This window comes from Populus nigra, chromosome 17 (assembly GCF_951802175.1).
Source record: "Populus nigra chromosome 17, ddPopNigr1.1, whole genome shotgun sequence".
In the NCBI taxonomy this organism is placed as follows: Eukaryota; Viridiplantae; Streptophyta; class Magnoliopsida; order Malpighiales; family Salicaceae; genus Populus; species Populus nigra.
Genome location: NC_084868.1, coordinates 8266138 through 8291404, shown reverse-complemented (window position 1 = coordinate 8291404; position 25267 = coordinate 8266138). Strand labels below are relative to the sequence as shown.

The window sequence follows — 25267 nt, the reverse complement described above, 5'->3', positions numbered from 1 at the left end:
CGAGTAACAATTCTGTTTTGGTCAATCCAAACACGAACCCTAGAGCAAGAGAAATCTTTAGTCACTGGTGTTCCTTCCAGCACGACTTGAGTGTCTACGTAAGGGTTCTGCGTCTCAATTGTCACTACAGCAACCCTTGCTTGTGCTCCAAGGAGCTCTGGCCATGAACTCTTACCTGCAAGTGCAAAGACATTTTTGTTACAACACACGCACAATATTCCATTAACGAATGCCATTAATCCTGAACAATGAGTTTATTCGTAATTACCTTGACAGTCTGATGCCATATCTCTGATCTTCTTCCCACTCTTACTTCTGTGATGCTGTTGTCCATGTGAGACCCTGATATAGGGTATTTATAGAGCAACATTCAGTAGTTTGTGCTTGACGGGAACTGAGCTTTTAGCCATTACATTCAATATTCAATCCTGTACAGCTAAACGAGAAATTTGACCTCCCACATTTAGACGATTTTCTTGCTGGATTAATCATTCAAAACTTATCCTTTTCAGCTTCAACAATGTATAGGTAGTTGAAAGTTCTGCGTGCTGTTTTTTTTTTCCTTCCTTTTTTATGGTTTTAGGTAATAAAAAAGTCATGATTTCTTGTGAAATTCCATGTTGATCCAGTACCTGTACACATATCTAGCCGAAACATTTTACTTTGATTGGTTCGATTTCTCATGGACCTTGACCCTTTCAATTCAATTAATGCTAATCAACCTTATCAGCTTAAGTGGTAATTGGGTTATAAAAAAAAATCTGCATTGGTGGTTTATTTCAGATCAAAATTTATGTTTGGTATTGTGTGCAGAGAGTTTTTAAAAGTGTTTTTAATTAAAAAATATATCAAAATATTTTTTTTTTATTTTAAACATCAACACATTAAAATCATAAAAAAACACTAAAAATTCAATTTAATAATTTTTTAAAGATAAATATAATTTTAAAAAACATTCAAAAATAGAAACTATCATCCTCTTAAACAGTATCTTCAAACTTTGAAACTTGCAAAACACTAAATTCGATATATATTTAACTGAATTTACACATGTTCTAGATTCCTTGATGAGTAAAGCATTGCTATTGAATGGATGATAATGGAGTAATTTCTCCTCCATCCACTCTTTTTTTTTTTTATAATCATCGAGAGTCCTCCATCCACTCTTCTTGACCAGAATATTGCAAGAGTGTACGTACGTGCAGCCATTACATAAGAATGACAAACAATTAATGATGAAAAACATACCTTAGCCAACGAGAGCTGCTGCTTCTTTTTTCTTTTTTTGGGTTTATGTTTTGACCACGGGGGATTAGGAATTGGATGTGTCGGCGGTGGTAGCTGCATGGAAACTAAAAATGTATTCCATATTGTCGAATAAACATTCCACTTTTAAATGGATGTTTAAAAAGTTATATATTTAAGTTTGGAAAATGTATTTTAAAGATTCTTCATGAATTGTTTTTACGATTTTTTCATTTTTTTCTAAATAAAAAAGTGAAAAATAATATAAATATTGTATATATAAACACTTTTTAGCAATGCAAAAGATTAAAATTATTTTTTTAATATTTTGATATTTAGTTAGTGTGATAAATTTAATTATATTTAATTATGACGTACAAATCTAGTTGATAATATAACTTTTTTATAATAACTCTTAATTTGAATAAATAAAACTAATATTCTAAAATAAGATGACTATATAAATTATGGTTATATTCTTTTTATGAAAAGTAGTTGTAATCTAAATATATTCTTTAATTTTTTTAAGAAAAACAATCTTCTTTTTTAAACAAAATGAACCTGTGTTTCAATTTTTTTATTGAGAAATAAAAATTAAAAAACAAAAGTTGAAAAGGAAAAAGAAAAATAGTTTTATGTTAGTGAACAAACCCTAAGAGATTGATCAAGGCGGCAAGTTGAGCAGCTTCGATCCGAATGGATTCCTAGTGAGATAAATAGGGCTCTTCCTACTTAATTTGCACCCCTTATAATGAACAGTAGCAAGTGTATTGAAAACCCAAATTCAAAACCCTGTTTGACAGTAGCAAGTTGAGTCTACTAGTCTTGATTGCATCATATATATTGCTTCTACCTTGAATCCGTAACAAATATATTCATACAAGGGTCGAGAATCTCACACAAGTTTTGGGAATTTAGGGTTATGATTAAGATTTGGATAAGAAAAAAGAAAGTTGTTGGTGATTAATTGCTAGTTTTTTTTAATTATAAAATTATAATATTTAATATAAGAGTTATTTAGTCATTAAGTACTAAAAAATGATAAATTTATAAATAATCAGACTTTATATTAATGTTTTTTGGTTGGAAGATATTAAGTATTGTTATAAAATAATATAAATTATATTTTGAGACTTCATCTAATAACTTAAGCTATTAGATTGAGATGATTTTTTGACGTGGTATCAGAGTTTTAATGACCAAGCGGTCACGAGTTCGAATATCGTCATCCTCATTTATTTGATAAAAATTAAACACAATATATAGTGTGAGTGAGTTTATACAAGTTTCAAATTCAAAGGATTTTCTCTTAAAGGAGTGTGTTACAGAATAATTATAATCATATCTTGAGACCTCACTTAACAGTTTAAACTTTTAGATTGAATTTGTTTATTAACATGATATTTGAGTCTTGATAACCAAACGATCATGAGTTCGAATCTCACCATCCTCATTTACTTAATAAAAATTACGTTAAAGGTAATGTGAACTTGTACAAGTTTCAAGTTAAAGCTTTCACTTAAAGTGGTATAAGAGCCTTGATGACCAAGCAGTTACGAGATAGTATGGACCTGTGCAAGTTTCAAACCAGTATATAAAATTCAAAATATAAATTATAATTTTTCACTAAGACACCAGGAGTGATTTTTCCAAAAACATTTTAACCAAAGAGCAACAAAATTACAACATTGAAGCATGTAAATTATAAAAGTCGATGGCACATATGTATTTTCTTCTTAATTAATTAAGAAATGTGAAGAATATTATTGCGGGTATACTATTTACCAAAGCCATTGTCCCTTTTCTAATCTCATATATATATATATATATAATTTGACAAACATTACAAACAAAAAAAACTCTATTTTGTATAACCCATTCTAGATTAAAATAATTAACCCGATAGGTATTCAATATTATCCGGTTTATCCATATTAAAAGTATTATAATGTAGATGTGTTCTTTGACTTAAATCTTGTAAGTGTAAATATTGAATAACCATGGCTTAATGTGTGTGGGACTTGTTGCAAATTATTAGAGAATAATATAAATTATATTTTAAAATTTTATTTAATAGTTTAATTAAGTTGTTGTGTTGAATTGGTTTTTTAATATAATATTATAGTTTTAATTACCAAGCGGTTACAAGTTCAAATTTCATTATTATATTTATTTGATAAAAATTAAGCACATAATAATATGAACTTGTGTAAGTTTCAAGCTCAAAAATCATTCATTTGAGGGGGTGTGTTATAGAATAATATAAATTATATCTTAGAATCTTATTTAACAGCTTTATTATTGAGTTAAATTGATTATTTTACACGAATGAATAAAAATAATAAAATTTAGTCAGAATTGGTTATTTTACACTAACGAAGAAAAATAATAAAATTTAGTCATATATATGTAATGAACTGGTCTTGTGCGAAAACACCATTGCATAATAATATTGCAGACATCCATCTCTCTTATTAATTAGTACAATAACCAGAAAAGGGCAGACATTGGAGAATCGTCACTCCTTATTTCATTTTTGGGAGAAAGATCAGTGCATTATTATGGTAATTACAGCAACAGCATGCTTGAAATCTAACCAATTACGGGGACGCGAGTAACAATTCTGTTTTGGTCAATCCAAACACGAACCCTAGTGCAAGAGAAATCTTTAGTCACTGGTGTTCCTTCCAGCACGACTTGAGTGTCTACGTAAGGGTTCTGCGTCTCAATTGTCACTACAGCAACCCTTGCTTGTGCTCCAAGGAGCTCTGGCCATGAACTCTTACCTGCAAGTGCAAAGACATTAATTTTTTGTTACAACACACGCACAATATTCCATTAACAAATGCCATTAATCCTGAACTATGAGTTTATTCGTAATTACCTTGACAATCTGATGCCATATCTCTGATCTTCTTCCCTCTCTTACTTCTGTGATGCTGTGTCCATGTGAGACCCTGATATAGGGTATTTATAGAGCAATATTCAGTAGTTTGTGCTTGACGGGAACTGGGATTTTAGCCATTACATTCAATATTCAATCCTGTGCAGCTAAACGAGAAATTTGACCTCCCACATTTAGACGATTTTCTTGCTGGATTAATCATTCAGAACTTATCCTTTTCAGCTTCAACAATGTATAGGTAGTTGAAAGTTCTGCGTGCTGTTTTTCTTTTTCTTTTTTCTGGTTTTAGTAATAAAAAAGTCATGATTTCTTGTGAACTTCCATGTTGATCCAGTACCTGTACACATATCTAGCCGAAACATTTTACTTTGATTGGTTCGATTTCTCATGGACCTTAATGGCTTATGCGTCAGAGTGCAAACTTCGGACTCCACACTAGCATTCAGCAATGGTAGGCATTATTCTTGTAATTAAAAAATACAGTGTGTACGTATGCCTTTTTCTGTCCCTTGGTTTATTTGACCGGAATACGTCAAGAGTATTGCAGCCATCACGTAACACATACAATTATGAACTCAAAGCGTTGTTGCAGGCATTGAAAGATAAAGTTCCACTCAGCTGAAAACCGAAGATGAACCAGAATTGCAGCAATTGGCTATAATAGAACAAAACAAAAGGAGAAAAACTATACTTATTTTAATTCTTCTATTTCCCACTAAATTGGGAAAATATATGCCAAATTAGGCCCGTAGCAAAAAAATCAATCTTCTTCCTTGTGAGGTAATTGATACATTTGGAAAACCATTATAGATTTGTCCATTTCGACTCCACATCTCAATCACCGACGAAATTAATAAAAAATGAATTAGAGGGAGGAGATTGATTTTTCGCTGCAAACACTTGGGAAAAAATTGTTCTATCTCAAAAGTCAAAACAACAACAATATATATATATATATACACTTCGATTGTTTTTTAAAAAAATTAGATAGAGTCTTCCCTATACTAGGGGGTCCCAAATCATCGACAAAATTATATTACACTTTCAATTTTATTTCACATCCCAATCCAATCATCCTGGATCTCAACCCAACTCATCATCATCCACATAACATTTTATTCAATAACATCATATAATGATATTCAAGTAAAAGAATCAATTTCAACTATGAACATTCATTGTTAAATTGATACTTAGAGTTACAAACATTAGATTAAAGTCATACATTCAAATTTACGGATTAATATTACATTTCAAGTTTTAGGAGACAAGACTCTTAATTTATAAATAATTACATGGTCAAAAGCAAGAGATAACTAAATCAATATTATTCTTAACACGATCGACCCTAATGGACCTCAAAATAGAAATTAACGTGTACACATAAATATAAAAATGTAATAACAAGCAATAACAATGACATGGAAACAATAATATCCTAAATTAAGATAAACTAATTAAATGTAATTCTATATATATAAATTAACATTTTTAACATAAATTCAACAATAACAATTATATATATAATTAAGATAAACTAATTAAATGTAATTCTATATATATAAATTAACATTTTTAACATAAATTCAACAATAACAATTATATATATAAATTAACATTTTTAACATAAATTTAACAATAACAATTATAGCAACACAAACAATAATATCCTAAATTAAGATAAACTAATTAAATGTAATTCTATATATATAAATTAACATTTTTAACATAAATTCAATAATAACAATTATAGCAATACAAACAATAATATCATAAAATTAAAAAACTAAAAAACACTACACAAAACAACATAAACACAAAACTAAAAAACACTATATCAATTCAAAATAAATTTAGGAATAAAAAATGCTTACCTTAATAGTGTGTTGAATGTAAGATTTTATCTACAAACAATACACAAAACAAAGAACACAAAAAAAATAATCACAATTCAAATTAAAAAAATACAAAGATAAAGAAAAAAAAGTACATACCTTGGTAAAATCACAACCACCAAAACAATAAAATCTCTTCAATTTGCCAAATAGAAATGGAGAGGAGAAGAGAAATGAAGAGAAGAGAAATGAAGAAGAAGAGAAACGGAGCCGAGAGAAAAAAATGAACCAAATGGGGGAAAGGGGGGATTTATATGGCAATGTTTCGGATGAAATTACCGACGGACATTAATTGTTGTCGGTGGCATTAAATTCTGTCGGTAATTTCGTCGGAAATTAATTGAAATGCGCACCAAAAAAAGTTCAAAAATCCCACCAAACTTTTCGATCCGTCGGTATTCATGCAGACGGACACGTGTCAGACATGTGTGCGCTTCAGGATGTGCGTAAATCCGTCGGTGAATCCGTCGGTATTAGACGTCGGTGAAGCCGTCAGTATTTGTGCAGACAGACACGTGTCAGACATGCGTGCGCTTCGGGATGTGCGTAAATTCGTCGGTAGTTTACGTCGGTAACTCCGTTGGTAAACCCGTCGGTGAATGTGGCACAATCTCGTAATTTTTTTTCAACTCTCTGTGAAATACCGACGGGTTATATTCCGTCGATAACCCCGTCGGTGAATGTGGCATAATCCTGTAATTTTTTTTCAATTCTCTGTGAAATACCGACGGGTTATAGTCCGTCGACAAATCCGTCGGTGATTGTGGCATAATCACGTAATTGTTTTACAACTCTCTGTGAAATACCGACGGGTTATATAGTCCGTCGGTATACCTGTCGGTGAAACCGTAAATTTTTCTTATTTTTTTTATGTAACCCTATCAAAAAATATTGACATAATAGTTCTCGCCCATTCAATAATTTTGTCATAACCGGCCTCACTCAACCCGTGATCTGACTTGATAGTGAACACATGTGCTACAACTGATAATTTACTATGGTTCGTGTAGTCATCCCATAATGGTTCGTCAGAATCTCTCAACAGATCAAAAAACCTTGCTGCATCTGCATTAGGTTCTTCTTCTACGATGGGACATTCCCTGACATTACCTTCACTCATTCTCATTGCATCCATAACCATATTCATGTAAGGATTACTATTCTCATTTCCAACTTCATGCATGTTGCTAGCACTAGAAGTTGACCCAACCACCTGTTCTTCCATGCTCTCATCAGGGATAAATAGTTCTATGTAAGCATACCAACACAGATAATCTTCCATGAACCTTTTGGTTAGAAGATGCATTGTTACAACATCTTGATGCAGAAACTTTAAATTTTTACACTTCCTGCATGGACACCTAATACCGCCATCAGTAAAATTCCTCGGAATAGATGTTGCGAAATTAATAAAACCCTGGATACCGTTACAATAATCCATCCTTCGCAATCCTTGGGGTGAGTCCCGATACATCCATGAACGATCATCCATGACTTCTATTGAACCTCTATAAAACATAACAAAAATATTGGTTTTCTTTGACAAATAACAATTAAACAAGTACAAACATTAACAAAATACATATACTAAAACAATAAAATTCATAATTAAACATTAAAACTAAAAAGGATAGATTTACTTACAAAAAAATGATAAAATCTAGAAGAAACGGATATTGAGTGCTCGTGTTGAGAATAGTGGAGAGTTGGGATGGATGTGGCCGCAGTTTGGGAGAGGAGCTGCAGTTTAGGAGGGGAGAGGTGGGATGGGAAAGAAGAAGAAGGAGAAACAGAGGAAGAGAGTGTCGGTAGACCGGTGGGTATGTAATGGTTTTTTCCGATGGAATCACCGACGGAATACTTCCGTCGGTGATTCCATCGGTAATTCCGTCTGTGAAAGTGTCACGTCACTGTATGGCTATCTCAATTTCAATCCCTCGGTCATTCCATTGGTAAAATCGTCTGACGTCACCACGCCATTATATATTTCCAGACAAACTGTATATCCCGTCGGCGAAACGGTCGGTATATACCGACAAAAATATTTCATCAGTATATACTGACCATTTCGCCGACAGATTTAGGCCATCGGTATATACCAACAGATTTTGAGACGGAATTATATCCGTCGGTAATAATTACCGACGGCATTTTTCCGTCGGTAATTCCGTTGGTTTTCTCCGGTTTTCTGGTAGTGTATTATAATAAAAACAACATATAAAATGTGCCATAATTTATAATATCCTTTGTGATAATTTTTCTTAATTTTTAATATCCTTTGTGACAATTTTTCTTAAACAATAAATAACAAGCTCAACCAAAGTTCTCATTAACTAAAAAACTAAAATATCTAGGGGTTTTTTTCCAAGTTCTTCACTATTTATTTAAACAATGAAGCACCTGATTTTTTTTTTCATTTTCAAACTATTTTCTTTGAATTGAATCTTTTTATAGCCAAATTAGAAGAAATTAGGTTCTAAATTATGATTAAAATATCAAATTAAAAAAAATCAAATGTAAAATACATAGAAAATACATGGCTCACTCTAAATTTGTGACTATTTTCATTTTGGTTCAAAAATTCATTTAGTTTATTTTTTAATCCTTGAATTTGAAAGAAAAGATAAAAAATTACTGTAAAATAATAGAAAAGAGAGAGTTATCGGTTGTGATTTTGGCAATCAAAATAGTCAAGCTTAGTATCAAAGGGTTATATTCGACGAGATTGGTTTGATGGTGATAGTTTTTTCCTCTAAACATGACGAGATCAACATATTGGGTTTGATTTTAATTTTTGAGATTCAGATAATTTTTTTAATTATTTTGGAATGTTCTGGGGTTTGATTAGTAGTATTTATGGTGATTTTTAAGTGTTTTTGAATGAAAATATATTGAAATATAATTTTTTAAAGAAAAAAATCCCTTCCTAATTTTTTAGCCATCAAAGTAGTGGTTAGATTCTAAATAAAAATAAATAATATGTCATCTATTTGTTTATAAAAATAAAACGGACGACATATTATGACTAAATAATAATAATAATAAAAAAGCTCAAACACAAGCCAGAGCTTTTAGGCATGGTTAAACTTTTTAATTAAAGCCAGAGGTATGTCTAGCTTGCTTCATTTTCATTAATTTAAATTTACAAGTTTTTTTACAATTAATTAATTTAAAATATTATTAAAATATTAAATTATTGAATTAATTAAGAATATATTTTGGATTTTATTTTATTAAATCCCATTTAATAATATTAGCAAGTTTTTTTAAGACCTATCATTATTTTAAAAAAATATTATCTAATTATTTTTTCATTAGCATATATTTTTATTGTCATATAATTATATAAAAATTATTTCAGCAAAATGATATTATTAAGTCTAGTCAAATTCATAACTTGAATTACTAGTTTGATAAGTTAGATTAAGTTGATTTATGTTATTAGTTTATTGATTGTGCTTTGCAGCTTGATGAATTATTAAAATAAGTTAGATTATTTTATTTATCAAAAAGTTTTTTATATTATTTATTTAGCTTGAATTTTAAATTAAATAATGTGAGATTTATTTCATGTTATCTTGTTTATTTGGCAGGCTCAAGAAAAAATCAACACAATAATAAAAAATAAAATTCAATAAAAAATTATATTAAAATATAAAAATTGAAAAAGATAAAAATAAAAGGGTCAAGAACTAAAAAAATAAATGAAATTGATAAAGAAAAACCATTAAACAAAAAAAAAGTAAATTTTTTTTATTATATGATAAAAAATACAAAAAATAATTTATTATCAAATCTAATACTAAAAGATAAAATTAAATAAAAAATTATATTACTAACTTACAACTAGATGCTGGCAACAAAATGGTTGAAAAAATATATTTGACTGGTTTAGTATTTATAAAAACTATTAAACAACCTCTTTAATGTTTATTAGTTGTTAGTATGAGGCATTGTATTAATGAAGTGTTGGTCTAACGGTTAAAATATTGTTATATTCTTGTAAGAACGAGAATACAAATACGATCTCAGAAAACATATTTACTGAAAAGGGTATCTATAAATTTTAAATGAGATTAGTTTTATCTTTTAAAAGGATACGAGATATCAGGTAAGAAAAAAAAAAAGGAAGAAGAAAAAGCATAGGGGCATTGTTTTATAATAATTAATTATTATTTTATGCAATATCCCTTATTAGGCCTTGGAATAGGTATCCTTATTCGATAATGTTATCCATTATCCAATGCGGCGTTATTCTTTATTGGCCCATTAAATTAGGGCACAGCGCCTCATCCTCTTTTTTTAGATTGCAGGTCCGCGAAAATAAAGAATCGAAAGAACTCAGCGGTTAAGAGCTGATAGGAAAAAAAAAGAAATACAAGGTTTTAACATTTTTCAAGGAAAAAAACAATCATTCATAGCTCCTCCGTCTTCTTCTTCTTCTTCTTCTCTTCTTCATTTGTAATTTCTCAGCTCAAATTTGCGTGCTGCTAACAAGGTAAATTCTCTCTCTTCTTCTTTGATGAAGTTAATGTGAGATACTTTGGTTTTAATCGAAACTAATTGGTTATTGTCTAGAATTAGATTGTGGGTTTGGTTTCGCTGGTTCTGCTGGCTTTGTTTTTAGTTTCTTTATGTTATTTTGGAAGAACTCGTCTTTTCTTTCTTCCTTTCCTTTTTCCTGCTAATATATAAAAAAAGAAGTATTTTTTGAATGTTTGATTTGAATTCATAATTATAAAAAGTGATGAAGAATTAGCTCATAAATGGTAAGAATTGGATTGACTTGAACTTAATTATTGAAAAAAATGTTATCAATTGGCGCATGAAGTAAGGTGTTTTTCAGTAGAAGCAATGTAGCTGCAAGTCCCAAAAGATTCTCGAAGATATTAAGCTTTGGGGTTTCTTAAGAGGGGAGGACGGGGGGGCTAGGTTGAAAAGGAAAAGGTTCGAATGATAATCAAGATCAGTTTGTGTCTGTTGCTTGTTATTATATTGACTATTTTTTGTATGGGAATATATAGCTTCTTTGTTTTTGTTTCATTACTTCATGCTTCATAATAATTATGTTTTATGATGTGAATCACTTTCGTTCAATCTCTCATTACTTGTGTTTTCTTTTTCTTTTCTTTTTTCCTTTTGTTTTTTGGTTGGATGTACTTATCCGGATAGATATTTAAACTATTAAACTGGCTGTTGTTTCTTGGGCCAGTGCCAATATCTAAATTTCAAGAAATTCATCACTTCATTTTAAGTATTTTTTCATCTGTCGAACATCATCATCATCGATCATTATCCTCTCTTTTTTCATTCCTTCTTCTCTCTTGCCTGACGCTGGAGCTATTTGCTAATTTTTCGTGATCCCTTATTTGAGTATCATTCGCATAAAACTCCTTGGATCGATATCTCATGGCACAAATTCTGTCGAGATTCTTATCCTGCAACTCCATTTGGCCTCTCATTTTGTTTCCACCTTTCCATACTTGCTTTCTTCCTGCTGTGAATGCTTCTGGCTTCTGTGCTTGCTTCACAGTTTCCTTGCAAGATTCTTTTGTTAGATACATAAGATGCCAAGATCAGGGGGAAGTGGTGCATCTGCTGATGAACCAGGTATCCCTGAAAAGTCTGTCGAGCCTGAAGAGCAGGTTGACCTTGATGGTGACAATGAAGCTGAGGAGACAATGGAAGAAGAAGTTGAGTATGAAGAAGTAGAAGAGGAGGAGGAAGTGGAAGAGATAGAGGAAGAGGTTGAAGAGGAGGTAGAAGAGGAAGAAATTGAAGAGGCTGCTGATGAAGCAGATTCGAAAAAGGGCTCAGATGGTGAAGAGGAGATAGATGAGCAAAGAAAACATGCTGAGCTTCTTGCACTTCCTCCTCACGGATCAGAGGTGTATCTTGGTGGCATTCCTCCTGATGCTTCTGAAGGGGATTTGAAGGAATTCTGTGAATCTATAGGAGAAGTAACAGAGGTAACTGATCTTGTCTTTGCAAATGCCCTGTCTATGTTTCTTTTGTTTGGATGGACTAAATCTTGTATATGCTGATAGCAGGTAAGGATAATGAAGGGAAAAGATTCAAGCGAGTCAAAGGGTTATGCTTTTGTGTCTTTCAGAACAAAGGAATTGGCTTCTAAGGCCATTGAAGAGTTGAACAATACGGAGTTTAAGGTATCCTGCTTCTGAGTTCCTTTATAGATACGATATTAGTCATAGAAACATCATTTCTTCATGCTGGCAATGGAATTTGTGCTCGCTATTATCTTTCTCACTTTAGGCTGTATGAATGTTATTTTCATTTTTTATTTTTCTTGTATAAGGTATTTTGTATGAATGTTCGTTTAATTCCTGCTTTCTCTTCAGGGTAAAAAGGTAAAGTGTTCAACATCTCAAGTAAATCATAGACTGTTTATTGGCAATGTCCCAAGAAACTGGGGAGAAGAAAATATGAAGAAGGCTGTAAAAAAGATTGGGCCTGGAGTTAATTCGGTGGAATTGTTGAAGGTCTTTGTGCTTTATTTTTTTTGTGTATACATGCATAGACAACGTAGCCTGATGATGAATTGTGTAGTGATCTTTCTATTTTTTCTTGGTTGCGCAGGACCCACAGAACCCGAGCCGGAATCGGGGATTTGCATTCATTGAGTATTATAATCATGCATGTGCAGAATACTCAAGAAAAAAGATGTCAAACCCAGAATTTAAACTTGATGATAATGCTCCTACTGTGAGCTGGGCAGATCCTAAAAATGCAGGATCTTCTGCTGCGTCTCAGGTCTGTTGCATTGTCATTTTATGTTCTCCATTTTATGTAGTAGAGCTTTGTTCTGCCTATCAAAAAAGTTAGTTCATCTGCTTGAGATGCTTCTGCATTTGTCTTGTTGCCTTCTTGATTGATGCCATACGCTCCTGTTTTTGGGATGTTGACTGGTAATGAGGAACAGCATTTTCCCCCATCTCCAGATCCAACACTAGACCAACTTTTCCATCCGAATTGTAGCTCTTTTTTTTTAACACTTTTTTATTGATTTCTTACTTAGACAATTGTTTGTGTGCAACTGCAAGTCACCATGCAGTTATCTTTATCAAATCATTTATTTTGGGAAGTTTTTGAGTCATGACTGACTTATTATGTCTGGTACAGGTCAAGGCAGTATATGTCAAGAATTTACCTGAAGATATTACTCAGGATCGTCTAAGGCAGCTGTTTGAGCATCACGGAAAAGTCACAAAAGTAGTTCTTCCACCTGCAAAACCAGGACATGAAAAGAGCAGATTTGGTTTTGTGCACTTTGCAGAGAGGTCAAGTGCCATGAAGGCATTGAAGAACACTGAGAAATATGAAATTGATGGTAACTTTTCCTCCTAAAATCTAGCAGTCTTTATTTACACTTATGAATGTTTTCTATTAATGACAGGTGCCTCTTCATTTGCAGGTCAAGTTTTGGATTGTTCCCTTGCAAAACCTCATACTGATCAGAAGCCTTCTGGAGGGCCAAATTCACAGAATTCATCCTTGTACTCAAACTTTCCACCTCAACTTGGCTACGGTTTAGCTGGGGGTACATATGGTGCTTTCGGTGCAGGCTTTGGCGCTGCTGGCTTTAGACAAGTAAGCTGATGTTCTATTGTGCACCACACACACACACACACACACACACAGAGCACAGCACAGAACCACTTTGACACATGGAACAAGCATGTGTATGGTGGTCTGCTAGGATTTATCAAGGAACAAAATATTTGAGAAGTTTGTCAACATAGAAAGTCTGAGTTATTTCAACTTTTCATTTTATGATTTGATGCTGAAGAGTTTGTTTCATTTTTATTCATTTCAAGACAGAAATAATGATGGTTATGCTTACTACTGGTAGGAATTTGTCCTATTAATGTCAATTTGTATGATTTAAGATTCACAAAATTGCTTCTAGGATTTAACAGTCGGTAACTACTTTATGCAAACTATTATTGATTTTAATTCAGTATGATTATTATGATTCACAATATTTTTGAGGAACTTAGAGCCAAAGGCATACTCGAATTTACCACAATAGACATAATTAAATGACAACAATAAATGGCTTTGCATTAAGCAATGGGTTATTCTCATAATAAGTGTTTTTTCATTTAAAAGTTTGCAATTTAGATCTTCATTCAAGCTGTGTAATTGATAAGGATTAATTTGTTATCTTTGTTATGAGATGTCTAGTGCACATATTGAAATTTTCTCAAACTTTCTGATCAAGTATATTTGCTCATTGGCATGACAAAATCCTGCAGCCTGTCATCTATGGCAGGGGACCGACTCCTGCTGGCATGGCAATGATGCCTATGCTTTTACCTGATGGAAGGATTGGATATGTCCTGTAAGTACAGTTTTATTTTATTTACCATCAGCTGCACACCCAACAGCAACCAGATATATAAATTAAAAGTCAGTCTTCTGTGTTTTGCTATTCCATACCATGACTTGTGCACGCTCTTTCTAGTGGTTGGCTGATTGTTTGTCATCATCCCTTTCATTTACTTGTTTGTCCAACAACCTCCTTTCATTGCTCCAAAATTCTTGCTGCACCTGGAATTTTTGGTATTACCTCTCTGTATTTTCATGTTGCATTAGTGATTACCTTTAAATTTATTCTAAAATGTGTGTCAAACTGCGAATTGAGCACCGCTACCATTTGACTATGAGTCCGTTTGGCTAAGAGTTTGTGGCTGTGTTTAGCATGTAACAGTGATAACATAGTGTTTGGTTAAGAAATGAGACGTGATTTTTATACGTGGGACCTACCATTATCTGCGTTGAAAACACGGTTTTGTTGAAGCAGAATTTACATGCTTTTTGTCGCGTTTTTCCCTCTCTGCTGCATGTTTTCGCACATCAAGCAAATTAATTGGCATGAACAGTGCAGCATGTTGCACTATTCGCGTCAACAGTGCAGCATGCTGCACTGTTGATGCTAATTAAACAGTGCAGTGCTGCACTGTTCGCGTCAACAGTATAGCTTGTTATATTATTTTGGCTGAACCGGTTCTGGTTCAAAACTTAAAATATATTAAAACGGGTTCGATCCAGTAAAATAAAAATTATTTTTTATTATTTTAATTGTATTTTATTTGAAAAACTAGTATTTAATATTATTCAATATTTAACTACATAAATTAGACAAAGATCGCTTGATGACGTAGCATTTGCAGAATTGTAAATATTTTAATGAAACAATAAAAAATATTTTATATAAAGTATTATTTATTTTATGATGTAATATCAATAGTTAAATCTACAAAATTTTAAATTAAAAACTATCAATATTAATATATATATTTTTAAATTATTTTATAACCTCAATTTCAAAAGTATTCTTAACCAAACACATTAAACTACTTTTTGCTCAACCTCAATTTCAACCATAGTTTTAACCAAACACCTATTTTTTCAAATCAACCTCAACTAAAAGTACTTTTTATAAAACAATTTTTTTCAAACCACAACCACAACAGCTACCGCAATACCAAACACACTCTATATTATACCTGGAGCACAATGTACATGATGATTGAGCTTACTATGTTGTGAAAAGATGTTCTATATGCTGGACTTACCAGACCAGTGATTTTAATCCATGAAAATCCTGAATTTGATTAGCTGCAGAATGATGACCTGTTAACCAAAATTTAAGATGCTTTTATTATTTTTCCACAGCCAACAGCCTGGAATGCAAGCGCACAGCTCTCCGCAGCCACAGGGTGGCAGGGGTCGTGGTGCTGGCAGCTCGAGTGGTGGAAGACGTGGTAATGACCGTGGACGCAGCCGATACAACCCATACTGATTTGGTAGTGAAAATGCAAAGGGGGAGAGTTAAATGTTGCTGTTCGACATTTGATTAATTGACTGATTCGAAAAGCTTTGTACCTTGAACAGAAAAACTGACGTGCTAACACGCTACGGCTTTGGCCTTGTTTATTTCAGACTGAACTCACAGGGCAGTCTGAGTAGTTTAAGGAATTCTCAAAACTCATAGATTACATGTGTAAAGCGACTGAAGACAGCTTGTACTTTTTTTTTTTGTATTTTTGATGAAACAATTGTCATTTTAACCTTGCAACTCGTCTTCTGCCTGGGTAAAGCAGCATGTTGCTTGGCCCAAAAAGCTCATCCAAAATTATGGGAGACATATTTTCACACATGATATTGCGGTGACTAGTTTTAATTTATGGTATATATTACATGGTAAAAACTTAACACTCCTAATACTGGCATCATAAATAACACTTCTAGTTATGGTATTTGCGAGTATTTCACATGGAAGAGTTTGATGAATATTCTTGACTTTATCGTTAATAAATATTGGATTGAATAATGTCCTTAATTCTTAGTGAAATTTTAATACAATATATGTGATAGCATATTAAAAATTAAAAATTAAAAATGTGATAATATATGTGATAGCATATTAAAAATTAAGAGTATATTGGATAAATATTGGATCTGACAATATATGTGATAGCATATTAAAAATTAAAAAAAAAATCCAACAAATCTCATCACAGTAATCAAAGCTATATCAAAAGAATTCAAACATACTAAAATTATTCAAAAAATTAGTTTAAGGGTTGAAATTGACCTTCCAATCGCAAAATTATTTTATATTTTTGAAAAAGATTATAAAAGATTGAATTATGACGGTATGTCTATACTAATGATATCCATTGCAAGGATTTAGCCGAGTAAATTTATTCATCTGGTTAAATTACAAGTAGCATGAGCAACTGTCAAGTTTTGATGCTGCGACCTGCTCCATGAGAAGACTAAACCAACTGTACTTTTAGGCAGATTAACCATGTGTTCTTACGGTTTTCTTGTCCACAATGCGCAGCCCGAGCTCACAGTTCATTAGTTTTTGGAGCTTTGAATCATTTCTGCCAATCAAACTAATCTCCCCACGGTCAAATCATCAGATGCCGGAGCTAATAATAAACATTAATTAAGAGAAACTAAAAGGGTAGCTGTTTTCCTGTAGCAAATTTAATAATATGGCTACAGACTCATTGGAATTATAAATTGGAGCATTTCATGCTCTTCAACTAACGCGTACAGAATAATAGATGACTAAATTACCATTGAATTTAAATCTCCTTTAACTAGCATCTAAAGTATTTTTTTTTTATCTTTGTTATAAGAAGGTTATGTTAGGGTAAATTTAATATTTTTACATATAAAATATTGTTTAAAATTGAAAAGTTGTCAGCATTTACTTATCATGCAAAAACACGTGGCTACGTTCATGCTCTTTAACTAACGCGTACAACATTGTCCAACATCGAAACGTAAGTTTCCTCAATGGTTTTGAATTGTTTCGGCTCTTTATACCTATATGATGCTTGTGGCTAATGGATTTCTGATTTGGTACCGTTGATTTTTTTTTATCTTCTTAATTTTTGTGCTTGACTATAGATTTTTAAAGAAACCTTTTAATTTATTTTTCTGTTAGATTCGATCCCTATTTTTTTATTATCTATTTTATTTAAAATAATTTATAAAATTAGATTTTTTTTTTAATTTCGTTACTCTTCAAATTTTTTCATTTGCTAGATTTGGTCCTCATTTTTTTTATTGCTATTTGTTTTGTTTTTAATCCTTTTCTTAATTGATATTTATTTTTCAAATACATCCCTCAACATTTTATTTCATTTATTTCTTATGTAAAGTTTTATTATTATTCTTTTAATTGCTATTTGTTTCGTTTTAAATTCCTTTTCATTGAAACTTTCTTTTTCAATTTCATCATTCAATATTTTATTAATTAGAATTTTTTTAATCGAGATTAACTTCATTCTTTTTTTTGTGTTTTCCTTGTATATAGTGTAATTATAACCTCGGAACCCAGGTCACAAAATTGAAAATTTAGCACAGGTTGACTTAGGTCTTTTTTTACAATTGATTTTGTTTTTCATTTTTATTATTCAATATCGGGTTTGTTAGGGTTTAGGCTTCACTATTGTTTTCCTTTTTTCTCTATAGTGTTATCTCGTTTTCATGTGCCAAGTCATGAGTTTGACGGATTGACTCAGGTTGACCAGAACTAATTTTTTTGTTTGGTTTATTTATTGGTGTTGCTATTTTTTTTTTTTAATCTTGAGCATCCTTTTTTTTGCATTGAAAAAAGCTTGATTTGGCCCATGACACAGCACGAACCACCAATCTAGCTAACAAAACACTAAAAAAGGTGGTGCTTTTAGTATGCATCTCCTCACAAAACACTATTTATTTCAATAGTATTTTGTTTTTTTTAAAAAAAAATCTATTTATGTTTTTTTCAATTTCAATATCATTTTTCAACATTTTGTTTGTTGGATATTGGAGATCATAATTTTTTTTTGATTTAATTTTTATGAGGTTGTCACAGCCAAAAAACCTAGGTCATGGATTTGACAAGTTAACTCGATTGACTTGATTTTTTCCTTTTTTTTAATTGACTTGTTTTTTAAAACATTTCACTAGTCAACAATTTATTGATTAGAAATTAGGTTTCATGATTTGTCTTGGTTTGTTATCTATGAGGTTATCCCAATTTCAAAACCTGAGTGATTTGATAGAATTATACTTCATAATTTATTTTGATTTTTTTATTAGATTATTACGGTCTTATTTTTTTAGGACTTCCACATTGTATTTCTTTTTTCATCCCTAAACTTTTTTTTTTCACCCTTATTAGGAAAGGGTAAGATTACAAGACAGGGATCAAAATAAAGAAAGAGGAGGAAATGTGTGGTTTCTTTAATTTTTTGGTGAAATGTTCATTGTAGTCCTCGCACTTTATGAATTACAATTATTAGGTACTTTTAATTTTTAAAATTTTAAAAAAGTCAATTTTTATCCAAAACTTTATTTTCTTTATTTTTCAATCCATACTTTGAGAGAAAGAAAAGAAAGTTATCTAATTTGACGGTAGAGAGAAAATCACCAGACTGATTATGTTCATCAATATGGTTGATCTTGGTGTCAAAATGTTCTTTTGCTGTGAGGAATTCCACTTAGATGTTTTTTCACATTCAAATTATCTAAAAAAATATTTGAACTGAGAAAGATTTTTGGTTTTGAGTTGATTGTAGATTTCTTTTATGATTTCATAAGGTTATGAATGAGTTTATCAATGTATCTAGAGTCTTTTCTAGATGTTTTGGGTAAAAAATAGATTGCAAATTGAAATTTTAGGATAAAAATACATAGGGCCTAAATTTTCAGTAACCCTTGATTTTTAGAAACTAGAATAGCAGACAATGTGTTGTTTATAATTTTTTTTAAAATAATTAAATGACAGATGACACGTCATCCACTTTCTGTTATTAGCAAAACAAGGTTTGGCTCGCAGGCTAAATCTTTTTCATGGATCTGACGTGCGAGTAAGAATTTTTTATGAGTCGAGCATATGAGTAGATCCACACACCTGGCCTGTTATTTTTCTTAATTTAATGTATTTTTAACCCTTAAAATTAAAAAGAACACATCATTTCATTGTTTGTTTGGTTTTAAAAGATTTTTTTTATTTGAATTGAATAAAAACTCTTTTTTTGTTATCATTTTTTTTTTTAATTAGAGCTATTCTTTTCCCAATCCCACAAGCAACCCCTAATTTTATTTTTTTTTATTTTGAAAAAAAATATTGTTTGATATATAAAAATAGTCTCATGCACCTTGTTGGTGTATAATTAAAAAAATATTAATTTTTTTTATTAAATCTAATAAAATATAACTTAAATCACAAGTTTAATATGTTATTTGTGCTTAACTCATGCCTTTTTTTTAAAAAAAATTATTATAAGAAAATTTATTTTCAATTTCATCTTTTATTATTCTATTTTTTATTTTTGCATTTACTATATAAAAAAGAGTTGAAAGAGCCTGCATTTTTTTTTTTCCTTGTTGGAACAAAAAAATGACCAGCTGCAAATCACAGGTCACAAGGTCATATGGCTAGCATATTACTAACTTGTTGCGTTAATCTAAAAGGCTAGGGTGCTATAACTCTAATATACTGGTTATCGTTTGATAACTAAAACTACAATCATAAAATCACATTCTTGTTCCAGGGTTTATTCAAATTGGAACACTTCAGATTCGAGAACAAGGAATTTCCAGAGAAACAAATAAGGCCGACTAACACCACATTCTCATATTGATTCCCTTTGTCAGTTCCAATCAATATCTTTCAAGTTACCAAGCTTTTCCAACTTCGTTAAACTAGTAAATAACATTAGGAACAAAACAATACAAAAAATAACTAACATATTTATTTGAAACATATTTGGAACACATATTATATGCCTAAGAATGCACAGATGATCATACACAGTGGCCCTTCCAATGGATCTTAAATTTCAGATCCTAGAAGGACAGAATATAGGGGGTGTGGAGTAGATTTCAGTATTCCTCAAGGCTAACGCGCTGCATGTGTGTGTTACTGCATCATAAAGCTTTTAAGACTTCAATGAACAGCTTCATCTCAATGCGAGTGAGCAAACACTCTAAATATGCTCCACGATCTGTGGCAAACACAGTGATAAAGAACAACATTTAACTAAATATTAAACAATCATGTAGATCAAGTACTAAGGGATGCAAATACAAAGACTACAACCATCCAAAGCCTTCATTGCTGAAAGACAAATTTTCAGACAGATCCTTGTGTCAAATGTAAGAGTAAATATAGACGCTCGGATATAATCATAAAGTTTGGCATTTCTAAGCTTTTAGTGTCACTGATAAACAACAGTCACTCTTTCCTGTATTGGTGAATCTCACTTGTAAGTTTCCCTTGGTTATATTGTTAGCAAATATTTGTTGCTCAAACTGTTCTTGTATTTCAATCTTCAAAAATCAGTACATCTTTTTAGCTTTACATCAGACAAGTATTTTAAACATAAGCATTGAATTTATTTAAGTCCTTTCAAGGATAATCACATTTCCATGAGCTACAACAGATACAAGGAGCATCAGCAGCATTCAATTATGTGCAAGAAAGAAAATATAATTTTATGTAAGAAATGGTTAACTTTAGTTTAAGCAGCATACCTGCATAACTCGAATATACATAACAAGCATCGCTTGTATTCTGTTCAAATGAAGGATGAGAGGTCCTCAGGTGGTTCAATCCAGATATTCTCAAAAGGATCTTGCTCTCCCCAGTCATGACACTGCTTACGAGGATAGTATCTACAATCATCAAGAGAATAAGATATGCAGCGTTTCCCAAAGAAACGAACTTTAGAGAAGTAGACGCTGTTTCTCATCATGCCAGGGAGGTCACTTCTTGAATGAGATGACAAGAAACTGGCAAATAGTGTCATACCATCAAGGGTTTTCATCTCTCGCCAGAACATCTTTGACTGATCCAACTTAAATATTATGGGATTTTCACTACAGCATGTATAAATAACTAGAATGTCTCCATTATGCTCAGACATAAACTTTCCCTTCCACCAATTTTTTGCAAAAAAATTCTCAGGGCATTTAGGGGGTGGCACAGCAAGAACATTCCAAGTATGCTCCAGTGGGTCAAACACACCAAGCCAACCAGTGAGACTTAGACAGTAGAAGAATCCATTGCAGAAAACGATCTTGTTCCAAATACTACTCACAAAAGGCAAGCGATTTTGATAATTAACAGTAACCCACTCAGTTGCCCCAGGATGACAAGTACTGATTGCAACAATTGTGGGACTGATGTGCCTAACTGTAAAAACTACACAGGTGTTAGATGTTGGGGCACAAGAGAAGGCAACTATCTGATAAGTCAATTCAAATCTTGGCAGTTTGACAACTTCCCGAGAGAAAGGATTAAAGAAAAACACACGGTTTGTTCTGGGTCTGTATAGCAACAGCCAACCATCTTTGGTGTAGCAAACTCTTGACCCATACAACTCTGGCAACTCAAGAGAATAGGTCTTGCGCTGAGCTGGATCGTAGAACTCATACATGTTACCAAATTTTGGAAAATACATAAGCCAGGGTGAATGGTTTACCACTCTAACAGAAATGGCAGCAGTGTTCCATCTCTTGCAAGCAATGGAGGAACGGATATTATCCTCTAGCGACAAGCGACAGAATATCAGTTCCAGAAGTTCTATGGGAAGATCAGACCAAGTTTGCATTTCCAACATTGCTTTCTTATTCATTGTTGTTCTTCTTTTATCATCCACCAATCTCGCAGATAACCTATGTCATGGAAAGCACATAAATGGGAATAAAATGCAAAACCAACTATAGATTATTCAAAAGAAGTTGTAACTCCAATAAAAGTTCAATTTTTTTATTTTTTTTTGACTGGGATGAGATAGATTTCTAATTTGCAATTTATAAATAAAAGGCTGACGAAGTAAAAGACTATAAAATAAAATAGCTAATTTGCAGTTTCAGTTTTAGGGAGAGTAGTGATTGATTTGGACCTTAAATGAAAAGTGGAATTTCTCAAATCAAGAACAGTATGGAGACAGCATTAGAAGCAATCACAAAAAACCCCTGCCATTATAAAGGAATTGATTGCAGCAAAAGAGCACAAATTACATAATCATGGTAACTGCGTATCACCTATAAGATCAATATGGCAATTGGTTTACAGAAAATCATGATCATGATTGCGAAGATCACTCTATGCTAAAAAATTATTAAAAATTACACAAGCTCCAAAAGTGAATTCAAACAATAATTCATTTTTTATCCAGAAATCAATCACATAAATCAGTAGCTCATAGCCCCCCAATAAAAGAATCGGCACTGATAAAAATCACAATGACACACAATATGGCAATTCTAGGAAACCCATCTAGGATCAATGTTCAAATTTGAGAGTAATATTCAAATTTCCAAACCACATCACCCAAAAGTGAAATCACTCTAAACCCAAAGCATCATATCTAAATCACACCCACATCACACTGAAATGAAATCACTCAACTTTAATTCCAATTTCCCACATCACTACTAAACACAATCTAAAACAACCAATTTGCATCAGCACACAACCCCTTCATATAAAAAAATCTAAAACCCTAAAAAGATGTAATAACAAACCCTAATACTAAAGCAATTAAATCACAAATTATGCTAAACAAATGGTAAAGTAACAAACTTCATAGTGTTTTCAGTTAATAGAAACAAAACCCAACTTACAATTTCACTTTCCTTCTCTTTCTACCACCCATTTCTTCTCTTTTAGTACTGAGTGAGGCAACTCAGTTTTTAGAGAGAGAGAGGAAAATGTAGAGACAAAAAAAACCATGTAATGCTTACCATATTGATTCCCATGTTTGCTACGTACACCCAATTGAATCATGGTGACTACACGTGTACATATCTGAAATATCCACTGTCTTTGGATAACCATTCTCCAATGAGATTTTGCAACGTAAGCGAAAATGCCAGATGGGCATTACATGGCAAGTCATGACTCAAGACAAAGAAAGAGAGAAATTCAATGTTATAAAAGCGTTCATCGTGTGAATTTAACCATTTTAAGTACATCATTATAGTTTCAATGTGTTTGTAAGAAGAATTGGACCAAACAAAGCATTTCTATTTCTTTCTTTATGTTATGATAACATTATTAAATTGTAGTTTAGATAATTTGATAAATCTAATAACCCTTTTTGTAATTAAATACCAATTTAATTGTATAAAAAGTCAACACTTAATCAACTATATCAAATTTCATAGATTTTTAAGTTTAATATGTACTTTTAAGTTTTTATTTGATTTAGAAATTTTATCTATAGTTATCATTACACTTCAATTTAACACAAAACAAAAAAAATTAAAGAGAGTTCATTTAATACGTCATAATAGTCATATATTATAGAGTGATAGTAATAACAAAAGTAGTGGAATTCAATTTTGATCCCCATCATTTGTTTTTGTTCTAATTACATGTTTTGGTCATTTTTCTTTTTCTTCATTCTAAAGTAGAAAATGAAAAACAAAAATACAAAATTTTCTAAGGAAATGTGTTTTGATGACAATTCAACTAATTCTTGGACATTTCATGCATTTTAACCTTTTATTTATCATTTTTGGTGTTGGCAAATTTGTAGAGGTTGGAATAACATCATCCTTATTGTAACTTGATTTTAACTTCTTTATTTTGATCATTTTTCTTCCTATTTCGTTTTAAAATAGAAAATAAAATGCAAAAATATGAGAGTTTCTAAGAAAATATGTTTTCGTGGAAATTCAATAAATTCTTAATCATTTCACATCTTTTAATCTTTTTGTTTATTATTTTTCGTGTTCATGAATTTTTGAAGGTTGAAATATAAAAAAATTCAAAAGAAGTTGAAGAACAAACAATGACATTTTTCTCCCTTTTTTTTTTCATGTCGACAAGAAAAAAAAAAAAAAACATGAAACCCTTTTGTTTGCTCCCTCACACTTTTTCTTTCTCATGAAAATAAGCCAAAACTCAGGATCTCTCCCTCCCTACTACTATACGATTAATTGCAGTTGTAAACCCTCCCTTATAGCTCACATGACCTGTTGCAAATCAAGCCAAAATACACAATTTTTATCCCTTTATTATTTGTTGCAAAATCAAGCCAAAGCCACACGCATTGTCATCCAAGTTTCAGCTGTAGAATTAGCCAAAACCCACCTTTTCAAGTCATTTTTCATGTTGCAAATATAGTAAACAACCATAAAAACACAGCCCATATACCCTTTGTTATTACTGAAACAAAAAATGCTAAAACCCACCTTATTTGTCTTTCAAAATCAACTGCATTATCACCATTAAAAAAAACATTATTTTTCATTTGCAAACATAGTACAAAGACAAATAGCAAGGAAGAGCTCAATGGTGAAGATTAACTTTGCTAAAGTTAGGGTTCAAGATTAATATATAAAAGAGAAGTTCCAAGTCGTTTCTTGTGGCCAATAAAAAAGAGGCTTGATTTTGATTATAAAAAAAAGGCAAAGAGAGGTGCTTTAACAAAAATTATTTTTTGGTTTATGGATTATAATTGGAGCCAAACACTTCGGTTTCGGGGCTTTTTCACCTTGCTAGGACATAAGACATATCAAAAACTTTTTTGAATAGTTCAAAATCTATTATTTCTCTTTTTAAGTTTAAAACATATAGCAAAAATAAAGAACATGGAATCTATCTAAAAGTTCACTATAACTTTATTATTTTGGTTTTTAACATGCATATGGAGTTATAGAAGTCATAATAAAT

General features: G+C 31.5%; 2 protein-coding genes across 9 annotated transcripts in view; one reads left to right on the top strand and one right to left on the bottom strand.

The window, feature by feature from the left end:
• The window catches only part of LOC133677689 (F-box/kelch-repeat protein At1g57790-like), a 97106-nt gene extending 73708 nt beyond the window's left edge, over positions 1 to 23398 (bottom strand). The window contains exons 1-3 of one of the 3 annotated variants that reach the window (XM_062099815.1): positions 23332 to 23398; positions 21115 to 22257; positions 20312 to 20585 (exon numbers count right to left, since the gene is read on the bottom strand). In XM_062099815.1, the coding sequence (XP_061955799.1) occupies positions 21159 to 22217 (1059 nt within the window). In that variant the 5' untranslated portion in view covers positions 22218 to 22257; positions 23332 to 23398 and the 3' untranslated portion in view covers positions 20312 to 20585; positions 21115 to 21158. Of the gene's footprint in view, positions 1 to 20311; positions 20586 to 21114; positions 22258 to 23211 lie in introns of those variants that run through there. The other 2 variants (XM_062099813.1, XM_062099814.1) reach the window with 2 other exon arrangements.
• On the top strand, positions 10322 to 16226 carry LOC133677299 (heterogeneous nuclear ribonucleoprotein Q-like). Of its 6 annotated transcripts, none has more exons than XM_062099242.1 (9): positions 10322 to 10543; positions 11604 to 12014; positions 12093 to 12212; positions 12405 to 12545; positions 12643 to 12816; positions 13186 to 13393; positions 13478 to 13653; positions 14322 to 14407; positions 15745 to 16226. In XM_062099242.1, exons 2-9 carry the CDS (start codon positions 11613 to 11615, stop codon positions 15869 to 15871), a joined length of 1434 nt encoding a protein of 477 aa, XP_061955226.1. In that variant the 5' UTR covers positions 10322 to 10543; positions 11604 to 11612; the 3' UTR covers positions 15872 to 16226. The 6 variants fall into 6 exon arrangements, with proteins under 6 accessions (XP_061955226.1, XP_061955225.1, XP_061955223.1 ...); XM_062099241.1 differs by having other exon boundaries at positions 11579 to 12014; XM_062099239.1 differs by having other exon boundaries at positions 11218 to 12014.
• Positions 23399 to 25267: the final 1869 nt, after the last annotated feature.

Coding starts and splice junctions, on each gene's coding strand:
- LOC133677299 (XM_062099242.1), top strand. CDS start 11,613: ATGCCAAGATCAGGGGGAAGTGGTGCATCTGCTGATGAACCAGGTATC. Junction 12,546..12,642: donor ATTCGGTGGAATTGTTGAAG/GTCTTTGTGCTT, acceptor TTGGTTGCGCAG/GACCCACAGAACCCGAGCCG. Junction 13,394..13,477: donor TGAGAAATATGAAATTGATG/GTAACTTTTCCT, acceptor CTTCATTTGCAG/GTCAAGTTTTGGATTGTTCC.